The 18,082-nt window shown below is 39.2% G+C and overlaps 1 protein-coding gene across 2 annotated transcripts in view; it reads right to left on the bottom strand.

Annotated features, from left to right (window-relative positions):
• Window positions 1–4,028: 4,028 nt before the first annotated feature.
• LOC127501083 (retinoic acid receptor beta-like) overlaps window positions 4,029–18,082 on the bottom strand; it is a 322,722-nt gene continuing 308,668 nt past the window's right edge. For both annotated transcript variants that reach the window (XM_051872864.1, XM_051872865.1), the window contains 3 exons: window positions 11,059–11,263; window positions 9,791–9,949; window positions 4,029–8,855 (listed from right to left, as the gene is read on the bottom strand). In XM_051872864.1, the coding sequence (XP_051728824.1) occupies window positions 8,638–8,855; window positions 9,791–9,949; window positions 11,059–11,263 (582 nt within the window). In that variant the 3' untranslated portion in view covers window positions 4,029–8,637. The remainder of the gene's footprint in view (window positions 8,856–9,790; window positions 9,950–11,058; window positions 11,264–18,082) is intronic.

Genomic DNA, 18,082 nt, shown 5'->3' with positions numbered 1-18,082 from the left:
CCTGGTTATCGATTCCTGACTTTTTTCAGTCATTCTCGCACGGCGAACGGTAGTGAGCATTTTACAGTTTTATCTATCTGCTAGGACCTGCGACAAAGACCTTATCTCATCACGCACGTGCGCAGTTAATTACAATCGGCACTGAGTTTTTCTTCAACACTGCATTAATCTGAAGGAATGCACCATGTTTAAGGGGCCGTTCACACGTTGCCTAAGAAACCGGCGTAACTCTCCCAGCTGCGAGTCCTGCTACAAAGCACTAGATACAGCTAATATTAGCAATAGCAGCGTCTCACACTCAGGTACAAAACACAGGTGAAAAGACATTAACCTTCGAATTAGAGCCGCATAATTCTGGATAAACTGACAATCAGTTTTGTTTACTTTATTTTTTAAAATAGTGATCACGATTAAATACATTCGGGCAGCTACAGGACAACATGTTCTAGTTTATTTAAAATTAGCCTATATTTGAATCATTCATTCAATCACTTTTTAAAAAATGATTTAATTCTGTTTTATTAATGAATACTTGTTTAGTTAATGGACGATCCACCGTTTTAAACGACTAATTCATTTTTAAACAGTCACTTGTTGCCACCTAGTGGAGTACTAATATAATCAATATTACTGACTTTGCATTTTAATCTCTCTTACGTTACTGCCTCCAATAGCAACTGCCTGTTATATCTTTTATGTTGTATTTTTTGTGTTATACCTAAATAGTTTTGGTTTGTAATTGCTTCTGATCATTCCTTATTGAAAGTGTTATTTATTTCATTATTAGATGAATTGTCACATTTAACAGTTACAGCCTACTGGTTATAGCCTAAATGTGGCAAGAATAAAAGGTAAAAACATTATTCTTTAAGTATTTGCTCTTTTTTTCTCTCCATAAAAAAATATTGGAATCGGAACCGAGAATCGATAAGAACCGGATTCGATAAGCAGAATCGGAATCGCTAAAATTAAAACGATACCCAACCCTACCGACAGCATTTCTAAGCAATTTATGTTCCAAGAATGATGATGATCTTGCCACAGACCTCTCGCAAAGCGGCCGTCCATGACCGTGCCCCAGCCCGTGAGGCATGTGTCTGTCGAGACGACTTCCCAGCGACACGACGCTCCCAACACTGGGCCTTGGGACGAAAACCAAGGTTTTTTCCATATGAACAGGGAACGAAGGCACCTGCTTGTAACCATAATCAAACGGAGCGGGTTTCTCCTCAGGGAGAACCCCTTGGTTTTCAATCACCACTGTAGAGGGCCTAATGTGCATGCGCGAGGGGAGAGTGCTAGGCTGAACGGAAGAGCCCGATATTGGAATGCTTCACCCCTGAAAGCGAACCTCAGGAACTTCCTGTGAGATGGAAGGATGGATATGTGGAAGTATGTCTTTTAGATCTATCGACAAACCAGTCCTCGGACCTTTTTGATTCACTATGATAGGAATTGTGAGCATCTTGAGCCTGAATCTCCTCAGAAAACGATTCAAGTGACTCAGATCTAAAATCTCTAAAAACCCACCATCCTTTTTTGGAACTAAAAAGTACCGGCTGTAGAATCTAGACTCCATGTTTGGAGGAGGAATACATTCTATGGTCCCCTTTTCCAACAGGGAGTGAACTTTCTGTTCCAACACCGACCCTGCTCTGGATCCACTGCAGCCCAGACCACCCCATTGAACTTTGGTGGGCAGCACCCGAACTGCAGTCTATCTCTACAGTAGGCAGATGGAGATATATTCTGAGATATCCATAGAGATATATTCGAGGCTGGTCTCAGGTGTATCGTTTTCGATTCCCTGAGGCGGATAAACAGCAGGGAATAAAAAATGATTTTCGATATGTGGACATGACCGCTGCCCGGCCGCAAGCCCTTGGGGCAGACAAAGCATCGTGCGTTTGTTGGAAATCAGCTTGTCCCGAAGAGCACTTGGCGGCGGCATAGCAACATTGATTTCCTGGGCAGCCCTCAGAGGTCCTGCCAGGGCTAGGACCTCTTCCCCGATGCCTTCTTCGACTTCTTCGGTCCACAGATCGACCATCTTATCAATAGGCTTCAGGCGAGAACGCCGCCTCTGCTGCCGGAGGAGCCCAAGAGGTGACACTTTCTTTTTGTGCCTGTCTGTAGGTGGAGGAGCTCATTGATTGCTGAAGCTGTCCACTTGGGACAGTCTTCTTTGATCTTGAGCGACAGGGCAGATACTGCAGTCTGTTTTTTCGCATCTTGAAACCTGTCGACAACGGTATTGATGTGTCGCCAAACAGGCCAGAAGGCGAAATCGGGTCATCAAACAGAAAAGCCCTGTCCTTTTCCTTGATATTACTGTAATAATTCACAGGGGGGTTGGACACATGAGAGGAATAGGGACTGTTCCACAATTTGCACAACTCATTGTGCAAATCGAGAAAGAATGGCAAGCCCCAGCGATGCAGCTGTACTCTGCCTTGGGAAGCTCTCGTCCAACTTGCTTTTTGTTTTTGCGCTTCCTGTCTTTCATGTGGCCAGCTGATGCTAAGTCTGGCCACCGCACGAGTCAACGAGCTCCTCATAATCATTTTAAACAGTATCTCAATGAACACAAAAACAATTTCCAAAATGTTGACAAGACTAAGTTTTATATAACATCTGTTCAACTTATAACATTAAAATAAGGTTAATAACATAACTTAGAGAACAAAATTTTCAGTTTTACTCAAATTAGGGTGATGCAAAAATGAGTACACCCCACTGAAAGTCTCTGGAGCAAAGCTAAATTTTAGACTACAAATGTCTAATTTAACAAGAATTCAACCACAGGTGAGTCTAATTATTCATTACACAGGTGTCCAGCAGACAGCTGACTATAAAAGGGTGTTAAAACCCCTTCCCATTTCATGCTGTCAGCACTGGCACCACGTGGAAGAGAAATGTCACAAGACCTGAGAAAGAAAATAATTTCTTTACACCAGAAAGGTGAAGGCTACAAGATCAGCAAAGCTTTACTTATACAGAAAACTGTAGCAAAAGTGGTACAAAAATTAAAAAAAGATGGAACTGCAACCATCTCACAGAGACGTCCAGGTCGTCCACGGAAGTTAACACCTCGACAGGCGCGTCTTCTGGTGAGATGGGTTGAAGAAAATCGGCATGCAAGTTCACTGCAGTTATCTAAAGAAGTAGAAAGCCAAACTGGGGTGACTATTTCCCGTGACACAATACGGCGTACACTGCCGAGGAATGGCATGCATGGGTGCATTTCATTGATGGCATCGTGAATTCACAGATGTACTGCTCTATACTAAAAGAGATGCTACCATCACTCCGTGCCCTTGGTCGTTGTGCACTTTTCCAACATGACAATGATCCTAAACACACATCTAAGGCCACTGTTGGATTTCTAAAGAAGAACAAGGTGAAAGTGACTCAGTGGCTCCAGATCTGAACCCAATTGAACACCTATGGGGAATTCCGAAGAGACAATTTGAGCATCACTCTCTATTCAGCATCCAGTCTCTAAAAGAGGTCATTCTTGAAGAATGGAAAAAGATAGATGTTATAAAATGTTGCCAACTTGTTCATTCCATGCCTAGAAGACTTGGTGCTGTCATAAAAAAAAATCATGGAGGCCATACAAAGTACTAGATTTGTTTTTGTTGTGGGGTGTACTCATTTTTGCATCACCCTAATTTGAGTAAAACTGAAAAATGCAGTTATATATCTAAGTTATATATCCAAGTTATATTATTAACCTTACTTTCATGTAATAAGTTAAACAGATGTTATATAAAACTTAGTCTTATCAACATTTTGGAAATTGTTTTTGTGTTCATTGATATATTGTTTAAAATGTTACTTTTCAAAGGGGGTGTACTCATTTACGCTGAGAACTGTGTATATATATATATATATATATATATATATATATATATATATATGCTTTGTGACAAACAACACCAAATAGGACAGAAAAAAAACACAGAACGCTTGTTGAAGAGCAAAAAGCTGACTCTGTTGTGTGCCTGTGTTCCTTTGTAGCTTACGTATATGCCTTCACACATTACGTCATGACACAACACCAATCAGGATTGGAATAGTTTCATTCATGCTTCAGATGCGCTACGCTGAGGGGCATTCCTCAAAGTGTTGTTACTGATGCAGTGCAAGTTCCCTCGAAAGGGAAAAACCTACACAGGGACTCCACAACCTCTAACTCACACTTAAAGCATACATATACATGGACCATCCAAGTGCTTCCAAACATTTTAAAATAAATACATTTTTATTGTTTTGCCAGAAGGGCTCATGGTAAAGGCAATGGCAAACATTTGAACAAAAGCACTGTTAATGTCTGAAATAGCAGAGGCAAAACAGAGGAATTTACAAGTGATTCTGATGAAAAATATTATTCTTGAATTGTCATTATCTAAACTTCCACAAGTTTTAAACACAAGCTTAGAATTTTATCCTTAAGAGCTGTTTATTTATTTACTTATTTTATTTTTTGAAAAACCAAAATGTTTTGTAAATGTTAAAGGACTGTTCCATCATAGGTTAAATTTGGGCCAACTTTGTGTAAGTTGACTGTCTTTCAATGAAAAATCAAGATGAAAACAAATCTAACATCTCAGAAACATTTGTAGTACATGTCGGTTTTGGTCTATGTGCTGTTCCATTTGGTTCAGAGCTCATATAAGCTTGTAAAGAGCAACCTATTTATTTATTTATTTTATCAAATAGGAAGTGATAAATTTGCATCACAGTATACAGTATGACAACAGTAAAATGATTTCGTATTATTAAAGATAGAAAATAACACACAAGCACACTGTTGCATCTGCCATGACACAAGCTTAGAACAATCTCACATTCAGCATAAAGCTTTATTGAACAATATAGATGAGTTGCCTGGACCCTCAGCAGTTGAGCTGGCCCATGCGAGATAATTTTTTTTTAAGAATCACAAGACATTTTATAACCGTTGCCAATATTTGATGCTTTTGACAATATCTCTGGCTATCGTCGATACATGATCATCTGTTGACTTAACCCGGGTTGCAACCCAGAACCCTGCGTGCCCGTCTGCTACGCCACTGCAAACGGCAAAATAACGATGAGCTCTGTTGGTGTCACGTCCATGGTTGTCTCCGCAAGTGTGATTGATATGAAGTCACCCGCAGAGCGCGTGCGCAAAAGTTTTAATCGGAATGTATATAAAGCACATATAAATGGGTATGTGAATCAGATTCCAATGTTTAGAGTGTAAACAGATCTGCAATCGGATTCAATTCATTCGGATTGACGAAAATTGGTGCATGTAAATGTAGCCAATGTCAACTAGCTAGAAAAAGATTTTTTTTCTGTGAATCAAAGCATGGGTAATTCAAAGGATACAGCTTTCATAGCTCACCGTTTTAATGAGTGAGTATTGTATGTGAGGGATATGTAAGGGAATTGTGGGTGGCATGGGGTTTTCATAAAGACATTCATGAGCTGTTTCATTTAACTTCAAAGACACAGAAGTTTTTTTTGTTTTTTTTTAAAGACAAGATGTGGAGCAAAAACATTCATGCTTTCTAATGTAGAGTGATGAGGTACAGAAAAAAAAAGAAAAAAAAAGAAAACATAAATACTGCATACATCTGGAGTTTCCTTATTCACATTCAGATGAGTGAGTCTATTCTCCCTTATGATATGTTTTCAGAGCAGATGTGCAGTAAGACAATATTAGGAGGAGAACGTGTTCATGAATGGTCAGTTTACCCAAAAATTAAATTCGGCCATCATTTTCCTCTTTGAGACTAGAGTAATTAAAAATGTCAGGTCATTCCAAAGCCATATGACATATTTTCCTCCATGGAACACAAAAGAAGTTCATGCTGAAAGTTGTATGGGCTTGAAATGACGTGAGGGTGAGTAAATGGCAGATTTTTTGGTGAACTATCCCTTTAAGCAAAAAAGTAAACAGACTTTTGACCCTGTGGGAATAAAGATAATATTACAGTTAAGTTCCAAGTTAGACTTTACGCCATTACACAAAATTATCCACTCATTCAAGGCAAGAGAAAAAATAAAGACATCAATTCATGAAAAATAATATGACATCTGTCTCCTGGTCCTCTCAGGGGGGCAGTTTAAGTGCAATAAGAGTTTAAAGACTAGAATGTCTTTATGCAGACAAACTGCTTTACAAGTGATCACAGCCAGCACCTGAAGCCTTTATAAGAAACATAGCACTGGATTTGATCATAAATTAGCCAAAGATAGTGTCCCGTTGTAAAAACGGTAATCCAGCGACACTTGTGTTTTAGTAAGAGGTATTTTACAAACTCAAGATCAGTGAGTCAACTTTTCTCTGAATCAGAGTCAACTTTTCTCAGGCGATCATATCATCCTGTCTTTCACTTGAAAATGAGATAATAGTAAAAAATAAACAAACAAAAAAAACAAAAACAAAAAAACAAATCTGTAAACTTATCTAAACTTTTCTGGTTCCCTAATGAGTTCGCTTGCTGCAGCACGACAGGCTGTCAGTTGTGCTGTAAAAGAATTGCAATGCCCCGTTGAGTTACTGCAAAAAAAGACACTTATGTAAAGGTGTTTGATGATTCTGGTCACTGCGTTTGAGTGAACCAGACTGCCAACTCTGCCAATCTCAAAATGATTTCAATACACACTCATATCAGCATTTTCAATCACATGGGATGGATAGATTCACTGTTTAAAATTCTCTTAAAATGAAAGGTTTGTCATTATTGTGCTCATCCACATGTCATTCAAATTTGTATGACTTCCTATATTCCACGAAACACATAAGGAGATGTTTTGAAGAATGTTCTTGTTGCTCTTTATCATAAAGTGAACAGGAACTTGGCCGTAAAAAGAGGACCATAAATGTACCATAGAAGGTGTTCATATGACTTGTGTGTTGTTTTCTGATGGCATATGATAGTTTTGAGATAAAGGGGGGGACAAGCACTGACCAACAACACCTTGTGGCCGATGCAGTTACGTTGAATGGGTTTATAGCTAATATGCGAGACGCTCGCGCTCTCAGTGTTAGTTTACTCATTTGCTTGCTCATGACAAATAGCAACACAACAAAAAGTATTTCAATATGTTGGACCTTTTATTGAGAGTGGCCCATATTTTTAGACGTGCCATCACAAGCAATCGTAACACTGCATTCACACGGGGCGTCGGTGTTAACGCTTCTCATTTACTTTGGTGACGTCATGCGTTTCCGAACTGAACTGTGGGTTCTGTCGCGTTGCTTCACTCGCATTGCTTACGGCAGAAGTTGAAAATTTTTCAACTTTTCAAACGCTAACGCAGGCGTCATCCAGTCAGATCACAGACACTAGCCAGTTGCGTTCATGCAACACTGGAAAGTAACGTGATTGGCTGTTGTACTATGGCGGTCGCATCAGTGCAAGCTTCAGACATGCCCTTCATCAAGTGTTGACACCACCATGTATGTAATTCTACCATCATGTAGGCTTTATGGTACACCTCAAAAAAAAAAAAAAAAAAAAAAAAAAATATATATATATATATATATATATGTGTGTGTGTCTGATATTATATATATATATATATATATATATGTGTGTGTGTGTGTGTGTGTAATTTGTCTTAGTACAAAGAGTTAAACTAGTAAATGACTGGTTAAAGTCAATTACTAAAGATTTCTTCCAGGGTAATTTATAGTAATATTATAGTTTATTAGTAATATTATAGTTTTATAGTAATATTATAATTTAGCTTGAACATCTCATGTGTATAGTAGTCATACGGTTTTAGAACAACATGAGGGTGAGTGTGACAGTGTTTGTTCTGGGTGAACGATTACTTTAAATCAATCTGGTAAAGAACACAGCTCATTCTTCCAGTTAATAGTCATTTGGTGTTTGGATTTGTTGCACTGAAACAGAATTCAGGTCTTTTTAGAGTTCATTAAAATTTGTCATTTGTCTTAGTAGAAAGAGTTAAACTAGTAAATGACTGGTCAAAGTCAATTACTAAAGATTTCTTCCACATAAAGGTCTCAAATTATGATTACTGACAGAGTGCACTATAAGTGTGTATATGGGTTCACCACACCTTACAAGTAAACAAAGACCTATAAAAATTCAGAATTGAAACAGCTTTAAATATACAAATCAAAGTAAAATATTAGAGTTCTATAATGTCTATAAGCAAAAACATCCTATAGAATTGTAATATAAAGGACTTCAGCTCAATGTATCTCATATCATGTTAGACATTGTAGAAAGCACCAACAAATGCATCAGAAACATACAATGATATGTACAATGAATGCATCAGCTTGAATTGAGAGGAAAGAGTAAAAATCACTTAATAAAAGTAAAAGCTTATCATGCACATGAAGAAATCCATACAGGACACCTGAGGAGCTTCACATCTGTCACAGGTGGGCGTCTAGGACACACACACACACACACTGCAGGGTATGTGTCATTCAGTCCTATGATAGTGATGTTAGTAGGACTTGATTCTTCAGTCATGTTTCTGATTATACACCAGCCATCATTAGTTCTTAAAGCAGGAAATCAGCAGAAATCATCCAGAAATCCAACACACTGGAGAGGTCAGCCTCCAGTCTACCAAGTTTCATTTGCCACCTTGGTTCTAGGGCTCCTCGCTGGAGGAAATGGCCCCAGATTCGTCTGTGGGTTCCGGGGTAAGGGCAGAGTATTTGGGCTTTGTGGAAGTGCCGTTGTTTTTGTCCGTGTTGTTCCGCTCTGAATTCTGCCCATCCTGACCCTCAGAGTTCTCCAGCATCTCCTGGATGAGGGGAGGCATTGACCCAGGGATCTCCATCTTCAGAGAGATCACACGCTCTGCACCTACAGGAAACAGTCACTGTGAGCACCATTCATTTTGCTGTGGCGCCTCATTTGTCTCTCTTTTTAAAATTAAAACATCATTGTTATGAATTGTTATTAAGTCAAATATATGTTTCTGTTGCTTGTATCTCATTTCGAAAGGTTGCATTCCAGAGGTCGCATTTGTCGCCCACCATTGAGGCTGCCTCATTTCAGAAAAGTAGCCATTAGATTCCAAAGTAAGGAATCTAATGGTAAGGTAAGTAAGGTAAATCTTTTCTGAAATGATACATGATGTTTGCAGCCAGCAAATGCGACCTCCGGAGGGCACAGCCTTCAGAATGAGACACAGTCTTTATTATTTTAGCCATTGTGTTTACACTCACATTGGCCTCAATTAAAATAAAAATTATTTTGTGGGAAATTTTATAACGATCAATCGTTCACAGAAAAAAAAAAAAAAAAAAGATTGTTCTTAGCACAAGGAAAAAAGCAATTTTTGCAATATATTTTTGACTTTGATACTAAAGAGTGTAACAGGGTTGGCATAAAAAATTTTTTAAAGCATAGAAAAATATTTTTTTGAATTCTAATGCTTTTAATTTTAGCCATTTATTGCAGGGCACTCCAAAAACGCACATGTAAATGAGTTCCAAACTTACTATAACAGGGTTGAAATAATATAGCGTTTTGAGGTTAGTAACAAACAACTATTTACAAGACTGTCACCACATATTTATGATAGGGGGTCAGATATTAAAAATCTGCCATTTACCCATATTTTATAAATCCGTGCCCCGTATGCCAGTCCCCCAGTGTCTATGCCAGTTATGGTACTTAGAGTGTAAGGTGGGAAAATATGATGTCTTCAAAGTTCAGCAGTCACAAAATTCTTAAGTTTTCTTCTTGTATGACCCCAGTGCTGACAAATATGAAGAATCAGAATTCATGCTGACCTTTAGCACTGATACTGCGCAGTTCTGTGATCTTCATGAGGGTCTTGGGGAACATGTGTGGTTTACTGGGTCTTCTCTTTCTCACATAGATTTTCAGAGCCTCCAGCAGGGGTTCCTGGAGCTCATCCACTTTCGAAGGCTCTTCCAAATCCTGACGATCTAGAGAGACAGCAAGAGACACAGCATGATCAGAGACATTATAAATTAATAAGATATCACAAACAATCCTTCCCACAGTGTTGTTGAACAGAATATGAACCCTCTAAATGTGCTGTGCTCAATGATGAAGTAACTCCCATGACCACTGGAGGGCAGTGTTATCACTGGCAGTGAAGTCACTGGCTGTTCACATTCGGCTTGCTGTATACTAAACAGCATCTACTGTATATTGGCCACTAGTTTTAAACCTAGTATTTAAAATAGTATGCAGTATGTAAGTATTCAATATTCAGTATTCACACATTTCGCAGAATGTAGTAGGTCATCTGGGTATTACGAACTACAATGATAGTAGAAATGAACACATCTACATCAAAATGTGTCCAAGACCACTGCAGCAAAACATAAAAATGACTGTGCACTTTAATGTCAGTTGTGTTTTTCACTCAAACTAGCTGACAGATTTTATACTAGTGTTTCTTGGGCAGAGGTCAGCAACCTATGGCACATTTGCCAACACTGACATGGGAAGGGGTAATAATCACAGGCTCACACCTGCCTAGCGATCTACATTCATTCCTCATATTCAGTTTTTTTTTTTTTTTGTGTAGAGCTACAAATGCTATCAATGTTTGAGAATTAAATTGCTCACATCAACAGAAGTGCACAACTCTGACGCATTATTCATTCATCCACTGCACATTACGACCAAAAAAGCAGAAAAAAAACATTGAAAGCAGAACATAGATCAAGGTAGCAGAGCCGTGCTTAAAGTGTGCAGCAGTCGCTCTGTGCGATTTAGTGAATGGCATATCACCTGTTCTGCTATTTACGCCATCAAAAAATGCTATCAGTGAGTCCCTAACATTTCCTAACATTCCACAAATCACAATGACTTTGATGCGCAACATTCATACACACATACAATGGGGTCCCATAGTGTCGCATTAGAAATCTGTTATTCATTGTCTTATTTAAACCTGAAAACAAACAAACTTCCTGGATTTTTGCACAGTGTGTGGCACAATAATTATCAATCAAAATTAAAAATGCCATTTCATGAGAAGGTTGCCGACCTCTTTTCTAGTGTGTGTGAAGGTGATGCCCACCTCCAGAGATGAGGCAGATGGCAGACAACAGTCCTGTCTCCGTGTCGTCCATCTCGATGGGCAGAAGTTGGTTGGCGAAAGTGAACACCAGGTCTGTTAGCGGGCCAAAGCCAGCATTGTGCATCTGTGTGCGGTTCAGCGTGAGACCGTCAGAGAACGTCATTGTGTCCTGGTCAGGGGTGTAACGTGTGCAGATACGCAGTATCTAGAGAGTAAGCATCAAATTACTGTAACAAAGGACCAATTGATTTAAGAGCTTACATGACATGACTGCCAAATGATTTGGAGGAAACTGACCCATGATGAGCATTACCTTTCTGAGACACTGAAAGTTGGAAGTGTAAGAGAGTAAGTGGTATAGAGGCAGAACTGTGTGTAATGAAAAGCAATGGCCACTGTAAATAAAAATGACAAATGATAGTAGGCTGGGTGAAATGGACTGAAAATGAAACTGAATTTTAGGTTTCTGTATCTATGTATTCTCTATGTAGTGGGCTAAATGTTTTATCTTTTTACGACACCATGGGTAATGAAGTTTGCCACTTTGAAGTCTTCGCTGCTGGGGTTGAAGCAGCAACACAAAGTTTAACACTTTTTCATAATTCGTACTGCAGTTTTTGGTGCTGTTAGAAATGTGGGAAGAGATCTGTAGTGCTTCCACTTTTAATATAAATCACATCTCATGTTTAGCTCACTCCATGTCTTCCATTACTTTTAAGATCAAAGTATATCAATATAAATGGTATTGCCTCATCCTATCTCATTTGAAAACACATCGTTATACAATTCAAAATCGAAATACTGCCCAGCCCTAATGAGATCTCTAAAATATCTCAGAGAAATATCTCATTCTTATGAGATAGCAAGGAAATTAAAAGGAGAGTAAATTCAGATTTTTGTCTGAAGCTTCACAGATGTTTTTCTTGAGAAAAAAAAAATATTTTTAAGAAACTTTTGAGATAAAGCTGAGAGGTACAAGAAACATAACTGAGAACTCCATTAAATCACCTCAGTTGTGAAAGAACATTTGAAATAAGATTCATTTCTGTTTGTGTATATGCATAATAAAAGGCAGTGTGTATGGTATGTGTGTGTGAGTGTGGTTCTATAGCACATACTATGGCTTGCTGACAGTGATTGTCAAGAAGATGAAACAGAATAAAACATTGCTGCTGACAGCAGGCTGCTCACTCTCTACTACACCCCCCCCCCCACCCCCCACACACACACACACACACACAGAGGTGCTTTTGATCCTTCTCCTCAATACAAACTCATACAAGCACAACATAACGGAAAGCAGCTATCACAGGACACACACCTTTGGAGCTGGACATGGTGTGTTACAGACAAAGTAAGACTTTACTGTATTTAAAGTGGTCATACTTTTTCACTTAAGTTCATCTATAATGCCATAATTTTGTTATTCACGATCATTTCTACCCTCTTTTTACACATAGGGCTTCATTTATGAAACAAACAGAAAATTAAATGGTTTTATGTCAATTATTCATAAAACCATTTCACAAGTTCACACTTACATATAATCAGATACAGCATAAAATATGCATATTTGGCATGCTGTCCAGGAGAGGGATCGAAGCTCGGAATTTGTCCTGGTTGGGATAAGATTAACCGAGAGTGAGGAGTTGGTGTGGAGTAGGGATGCTCCACAAAAACATGTGGAACAGAGGAAAGAGCTCTATATATATGCTGTATGGGAACACCTCCGGCATGATCGGTGTCTGAAGTACATGTGAAAACATGCCAATTCTATTGGCCGACGGAAGTCATGTAATGTAACACTGCTCGTCATTCAGACCATAAAAGGGCACCTACGTCATGGAATCCCCAGTTTCTAATTATCTGAAGGACAACGGGCAGGCATGCCTGTATTATGGCAACGTTGGGAACCATATCACCATACTGATCAAATGCCTGCCCACCCAAGCTTTGAATTTAAGCAAGCACAGGCTTAGTGAGCAAATACAGGTGCTGGTCATAAAATTAGAATATCATTAACAAGTTGATTTATTTCACTAATTCCATTCAAAAAGTGAAACTTGTATATTATATTCATTCATTACACATAGACTGATATATTTCAAATGTTTATTTCTTTTAATTTTGATGATTATAACTGACAACTAAGGAAAATCCCAAATTCAGTATCTCAGAAAATTAGAATATTGTGAAAAGGTTCAATATTGAAGACACCTGGTGCCACACTCTAATCAGCTAATTAACTCAAAACACCTGCAAAGGCCTTTAAATGGTCTCTCAGTCTAGTTCTGTAGGCTACACAATCATGGGGAAGACTGCTGACTTGACAGTTGTCCAAAAGATGACCATTGACACCTTGCACAAGGAGGGCAAGACACAAAAGGTCATTGCAAAAGAGGCTGGCTGTTCACAGAGCTCTGTGTCCAAGCACATTAATAGAGAGGCAAAGGGAAGGAAAAGATGTGGTAGAAAAATGTACAAGCAATAGGGATAACCACACCCTGGAGAGGATTGTGAAACAAAACCCATTCAAAAATGTGGGGGAGATTCACAAAGAGTGGACTGCAGCTGGAGTCAGTGCTTCAAGAACCACTACGCACAGACGTATGCAAGACATGGGTTTCAGCTGTCGCATTCCTTGTGTCAAGCCACTCTTGAATAACAGACAGCATCAGAAGCGTCTCGCCTGGGCTAAAGACAAAAGGACTGGACTGCTGCTGAGTGGTCCAAATTTATGTTCTCTGATGAAAGTAAATTTTGCATTTCCTTTGGAAATCAGGGTCCCAGAGTCTGGAGGAAGAGAGGAGAGGCACACAATCCACGTTGCTTGAGGTCCAGTGTAAAGTTTCCACAGTCAGTGATGGTTTGGGGTGCCATGTCATCTGCTGGTGTTGGTCCACTGTGTTTTCTGAGGTCCAAGGTCAATGCAGCCGTATACCAGGAAGTTTTAGAGCACTTCATGCTTTCTGCTGCTGACCAACTTTATGGAGATGCAGATTCATTTTCCAACAGGACTTGGCACCTGCACACAGTGCCAAAGCTACCAGTACCTGGTTTAAGGACCATGGTATCCCTGTTCTTAATTGGCCAGCAAACTCGCCTGACCTTAACCCCATAGAAAATCTATGGGGTATTGTGAAGAGGAAGATGCGATATGCCAGACCCAACAATGCAGAAGAGCTGAAGGCCACTATCAGAGCAACCTGGGTGCTCTGTGCCACAGACTGATCGACTCCATGACACGCCGCATTGCTGCAGTAATTAACTGCAGTAAAACACACAAATCCTTGGCCAAAGGTAGCAGAGCTAAGCTTCATGATTCAAAGAAAATCTTCTCAGAGTGAGAGATAACAGGTTCTAAACCATCTTGGGACTTGGGCCATCATTAGTTTATCTTAGGAATTCAGCTTTCGCTTCATCAGCTTGCCCAGTCATAATTAGTGAAAAAACATTAACCCAGAAGGTTATAAGCCTGGGGTTAACATCATGCCTATGCTTTGGGTTTTAGAAGTGCGTGGAAAGGTTTAATCCACCACAGCACTGATTCACAGATAGAAAGCTCTAGCAATCTGAGTTGCCCAAAAAGGCCAGAACCCATGAAGTAGTTCAAGGGACAATCCAGCAATATCTTGAGCTGAGGGTGGCAGAGCCAAACCCTATGCTACATGAAGAATATTTAAAAAACAGATCTTAAAGAAAGTGGGGTCTCGGCCCCACTTGCATTGCATTGCTAAGAAAGCTGTGAGAGGGAAACAGACTAAAGCCCTGTTCACACCACCAGTGACTTTGTCACTCAATTTGACTAGGATTTTTTAAGACTTAAGACTTTTAGGACTTAAAAGAATTAAAAGCATTCTGCTGTTGGAGAGTGTTGTTATAAAGCAGTGCTCAGTGCATTAAATCAACCAGATTAATCAACAGATTAAGCTCACCTGTACTGCCAAAAATTACTAAAACGTCATTCAAATTTGACAAACATTATGCAAGGGAAACTGTAATATGAACTGCAGCAGTGCTAAACTCACTACATCACATAATTAACAACATAAACTAGCAATGTATGTATCAAACTCACTAAGACCTTCATTAAATTTGCAGATCTTTTGCATAAAAGTTAAACTTTTCTGAACTGTTACGTGACTCACGTCGCTTGACACTCCTACATTCTCTTGCCAACTGTCACTGTCGCCAGCTCTCAATTGAAAAATGAATGGGATCATGTTGCTTTGTCCCTGCATGTTGCTGTTGGTGTGAACGGGGCTTTAGTGAGCAAGCGTCAATAGACCATTGGTGAACAATGGCTAAATGCCGATGCTAACCATCGGACTGTACTAACATCAGCCAGACAACGATATAGCTCTGTATGCAGAAGCAGCTGAATTATCTAGTGACCTCAGTCAATGGAGCAGGCCCCAGCTGAAAGGCTTATTGATTCATTTCGAGCATACCTAACTAAAATGTGAAGGGAATAACAGACTGAGGGATCTAAGCCTGAGGTCAACACCATGATTAAGCATTGAATTTTAGAATGTCTAGCCCGCCACAGCACTGATTAGAGCAGAGAACTCTAATGACCTCAGCCAATAGGGCCAGATTTAAGGTAAAAACCTCTTAAAAAGGTCTACCCAACCAAGCTATGGAGAACAATCATAGACTTGGTGTGCATAGGTTCTGGGCCATGGAATTTTAAAAGTGTGCCAAAGGGTCTATACCACCGCAACACTGAGTGACTGGTTTAAAGATGTCTGTCAATAGACCAGATATCAACTGAAAGCTCTTAAATGAGCTTTCAAAAAAAAAAAAAAAACACATTTAAGAGTTTTGGATAGAGCTGTTCTTAAACTCAAAACCAACCTCCGTGCTTAAGAATTCTCAGAATCAGGAACAATATAAGTCCCACCATCCTGAGCCTCAAGGAACATGGAGCCAAAAGCTTCCCACTTTGTGTTCTTAAGAACATCTGTCCAATTAAAAGGAAATCTTAAGAATATCTGTCCAACTTGAAGGGCAATCACAGACTTCACAGACAGTAGCAAGCAAAGTTATTAACCCAGAAGGATCTAAGTCTAGGATTAACACCATGTCTAAGCATGGGATTTTAAAAGTGTGTGGAAAAGTAATTCCCACCACAGCATGGAAAACAAATGAGCAATCTATTGAGCTCAGTAAATACGACCAAGTTTCAGCTGAAAGCTTTTTCATCTCCATTCAACAAAACTGTGAAAATCAATCATAGAAAAAGTTATTAACCCAAAGGATCTAAGCCTAGGGTTAACACCATGTCTGAGCATGGGATTTCAGAAAGGTGCCCTAATCCAAGTCTTTTAGGAGGTCAGCCTGGTAGGCCTGCAACACTGCCATAGTGTGCATGGATCCACCAGCCTGACCTGCCACTCGAACTCGAAATGAATTTGCAGGCCTTGGAGGGCAAAGCCAGAGCCTTCAGCGACGATGCCTCACCGAGATATAGATAGCTCGCTAAAGGTAGCTCGCTATGTAGTTTCCTCAACCCGAGGCATTTCATTGTAACCGTACTTGTCCAACCCTGCCACGTTTGAATAATTCTAAGCTGAGCAGGTGACAATGTGGGAGGAGTATGGGTTCTTCTTATGATCTTGATACATTGGTATGGAGATTAGGGGAAAATGGAAGGCTTCTACAAGGAGGCTGCGGGCGACCTGGGAGAAAGTGCTTATCCAGCTGGGTAAAATTAGAGTATTACATTGACATTTGTTTTTTTCTTTTCTTTTGGGTTATGGTTATTTATTACTGTTGTTTGTGACTTTGTGAATTGAATTATTTGATCAAAAATACAGTTTAGAAGTGCTGGAAAAAGTACTTGAAAGCATTTTACTATTCCTGCCAAAATTCCATGGTTACAATTAGTGCTACTATATTAAATCCATGGCGAATGTTGTTATTTTGTGAACTGAAAGCCCTCTTTAACTTGTTCATTCATAGCACAATGTTTCTCCTGGTTTCCACGTCAGCGCTATTTGATCTTATATCTACGGTTAATAACGGAGAACTCTGTGCCGAATTTGAATGCTTCTCACTAGATCTTGCAGCGATGTTATTAATTCTGTGGCTAATTCAAATGCTTTCTTTACTGGATCTATCAGTGCTGTGTAGTAACAGTGCCGCATGATCAAGATCAGCTCCAGCTGCACTGACATTGGTCCGAACTGATAAATGGTCTGTGAAGCACAAATGAGTAGTGCAGTTTCGTTCCGCTTTCATTACATTTGCCATTTCTACGTGGGCAACGTTGTGGGGGTCACGCCAGTGCGGCTGCTAACAAAATTTTGTTCGCACCAGCATTTTGCGACCATTTTTCTCTGGGGTTATATGTGTCAATACTGTAACTGACAAGAAATGTGCCTTTACCAGGGTAGTAATTAACTTTAAGGCCCTCTAGACAGTAGTATTGGCTCTTATTTTTTTTAATCAATATATTTATTATTTTCACATGAATAACAGAACATTGATGATTTTATTTTCAAATTGAACATTATTTTTTCAACAGGAACATAGGATGAAAGTTCTTTAAGCCATAGAGCATGACCGGGTGGTTCTTCTGATTTCCACAGAATAGCTATACATTTCTTTGCTGCATTCAGAGCCATCTTAACAAAACGCAAATTCTTCCTTTGATCAAGATGGAGGACAGATTCATCCCCCAATAATATAAATCTCAGATCAAATGAAAGCTTAACATTAACAATTTTGTCAATAGTTTGTATTATCTTTCTCCAATAGGTTTTAAGTTCCAAACAAGTCCAAACAGTGCAATAATGTACCAACTTCTGTTTTACATCTAGGACAACATTCTGAATATGAATCACTTATCTTGTGTAAACTTTCAGGTGTATAATATACTGTGTATAATATTAATCTGTATTAGTCTGTGTCTACAGTTATGAAAATGTTAAAGCATTTTTACAGATGAATTCCCATCTTGTTCAAAAGTACATTCTAGGTCTTTTTCCCATTTAAGTCTAGAAGGTAATACATCCTCTCC

This window comes from Ctenopharyngodon idella, chromosome 19, assembly GCF_019924925.1.
Source record: "Ctenopharyngodon idella isolate HZGC_01 chromosome 19, HZGC01, whole genome shotgun sequence".
In the NCBI taxonomy this organism is placed as follows: Eukaryota; Metazoa; Chordata; class Actinopteri; order Cypriniformes; family Xenocyprididae; genus Ctenopharyngodon; species Ctenopharyngodon idella.
Note: the sequence above shows the minus strand (reverse complement) of the source record. Positions and strands in the feature narration are given on the sequence as shown.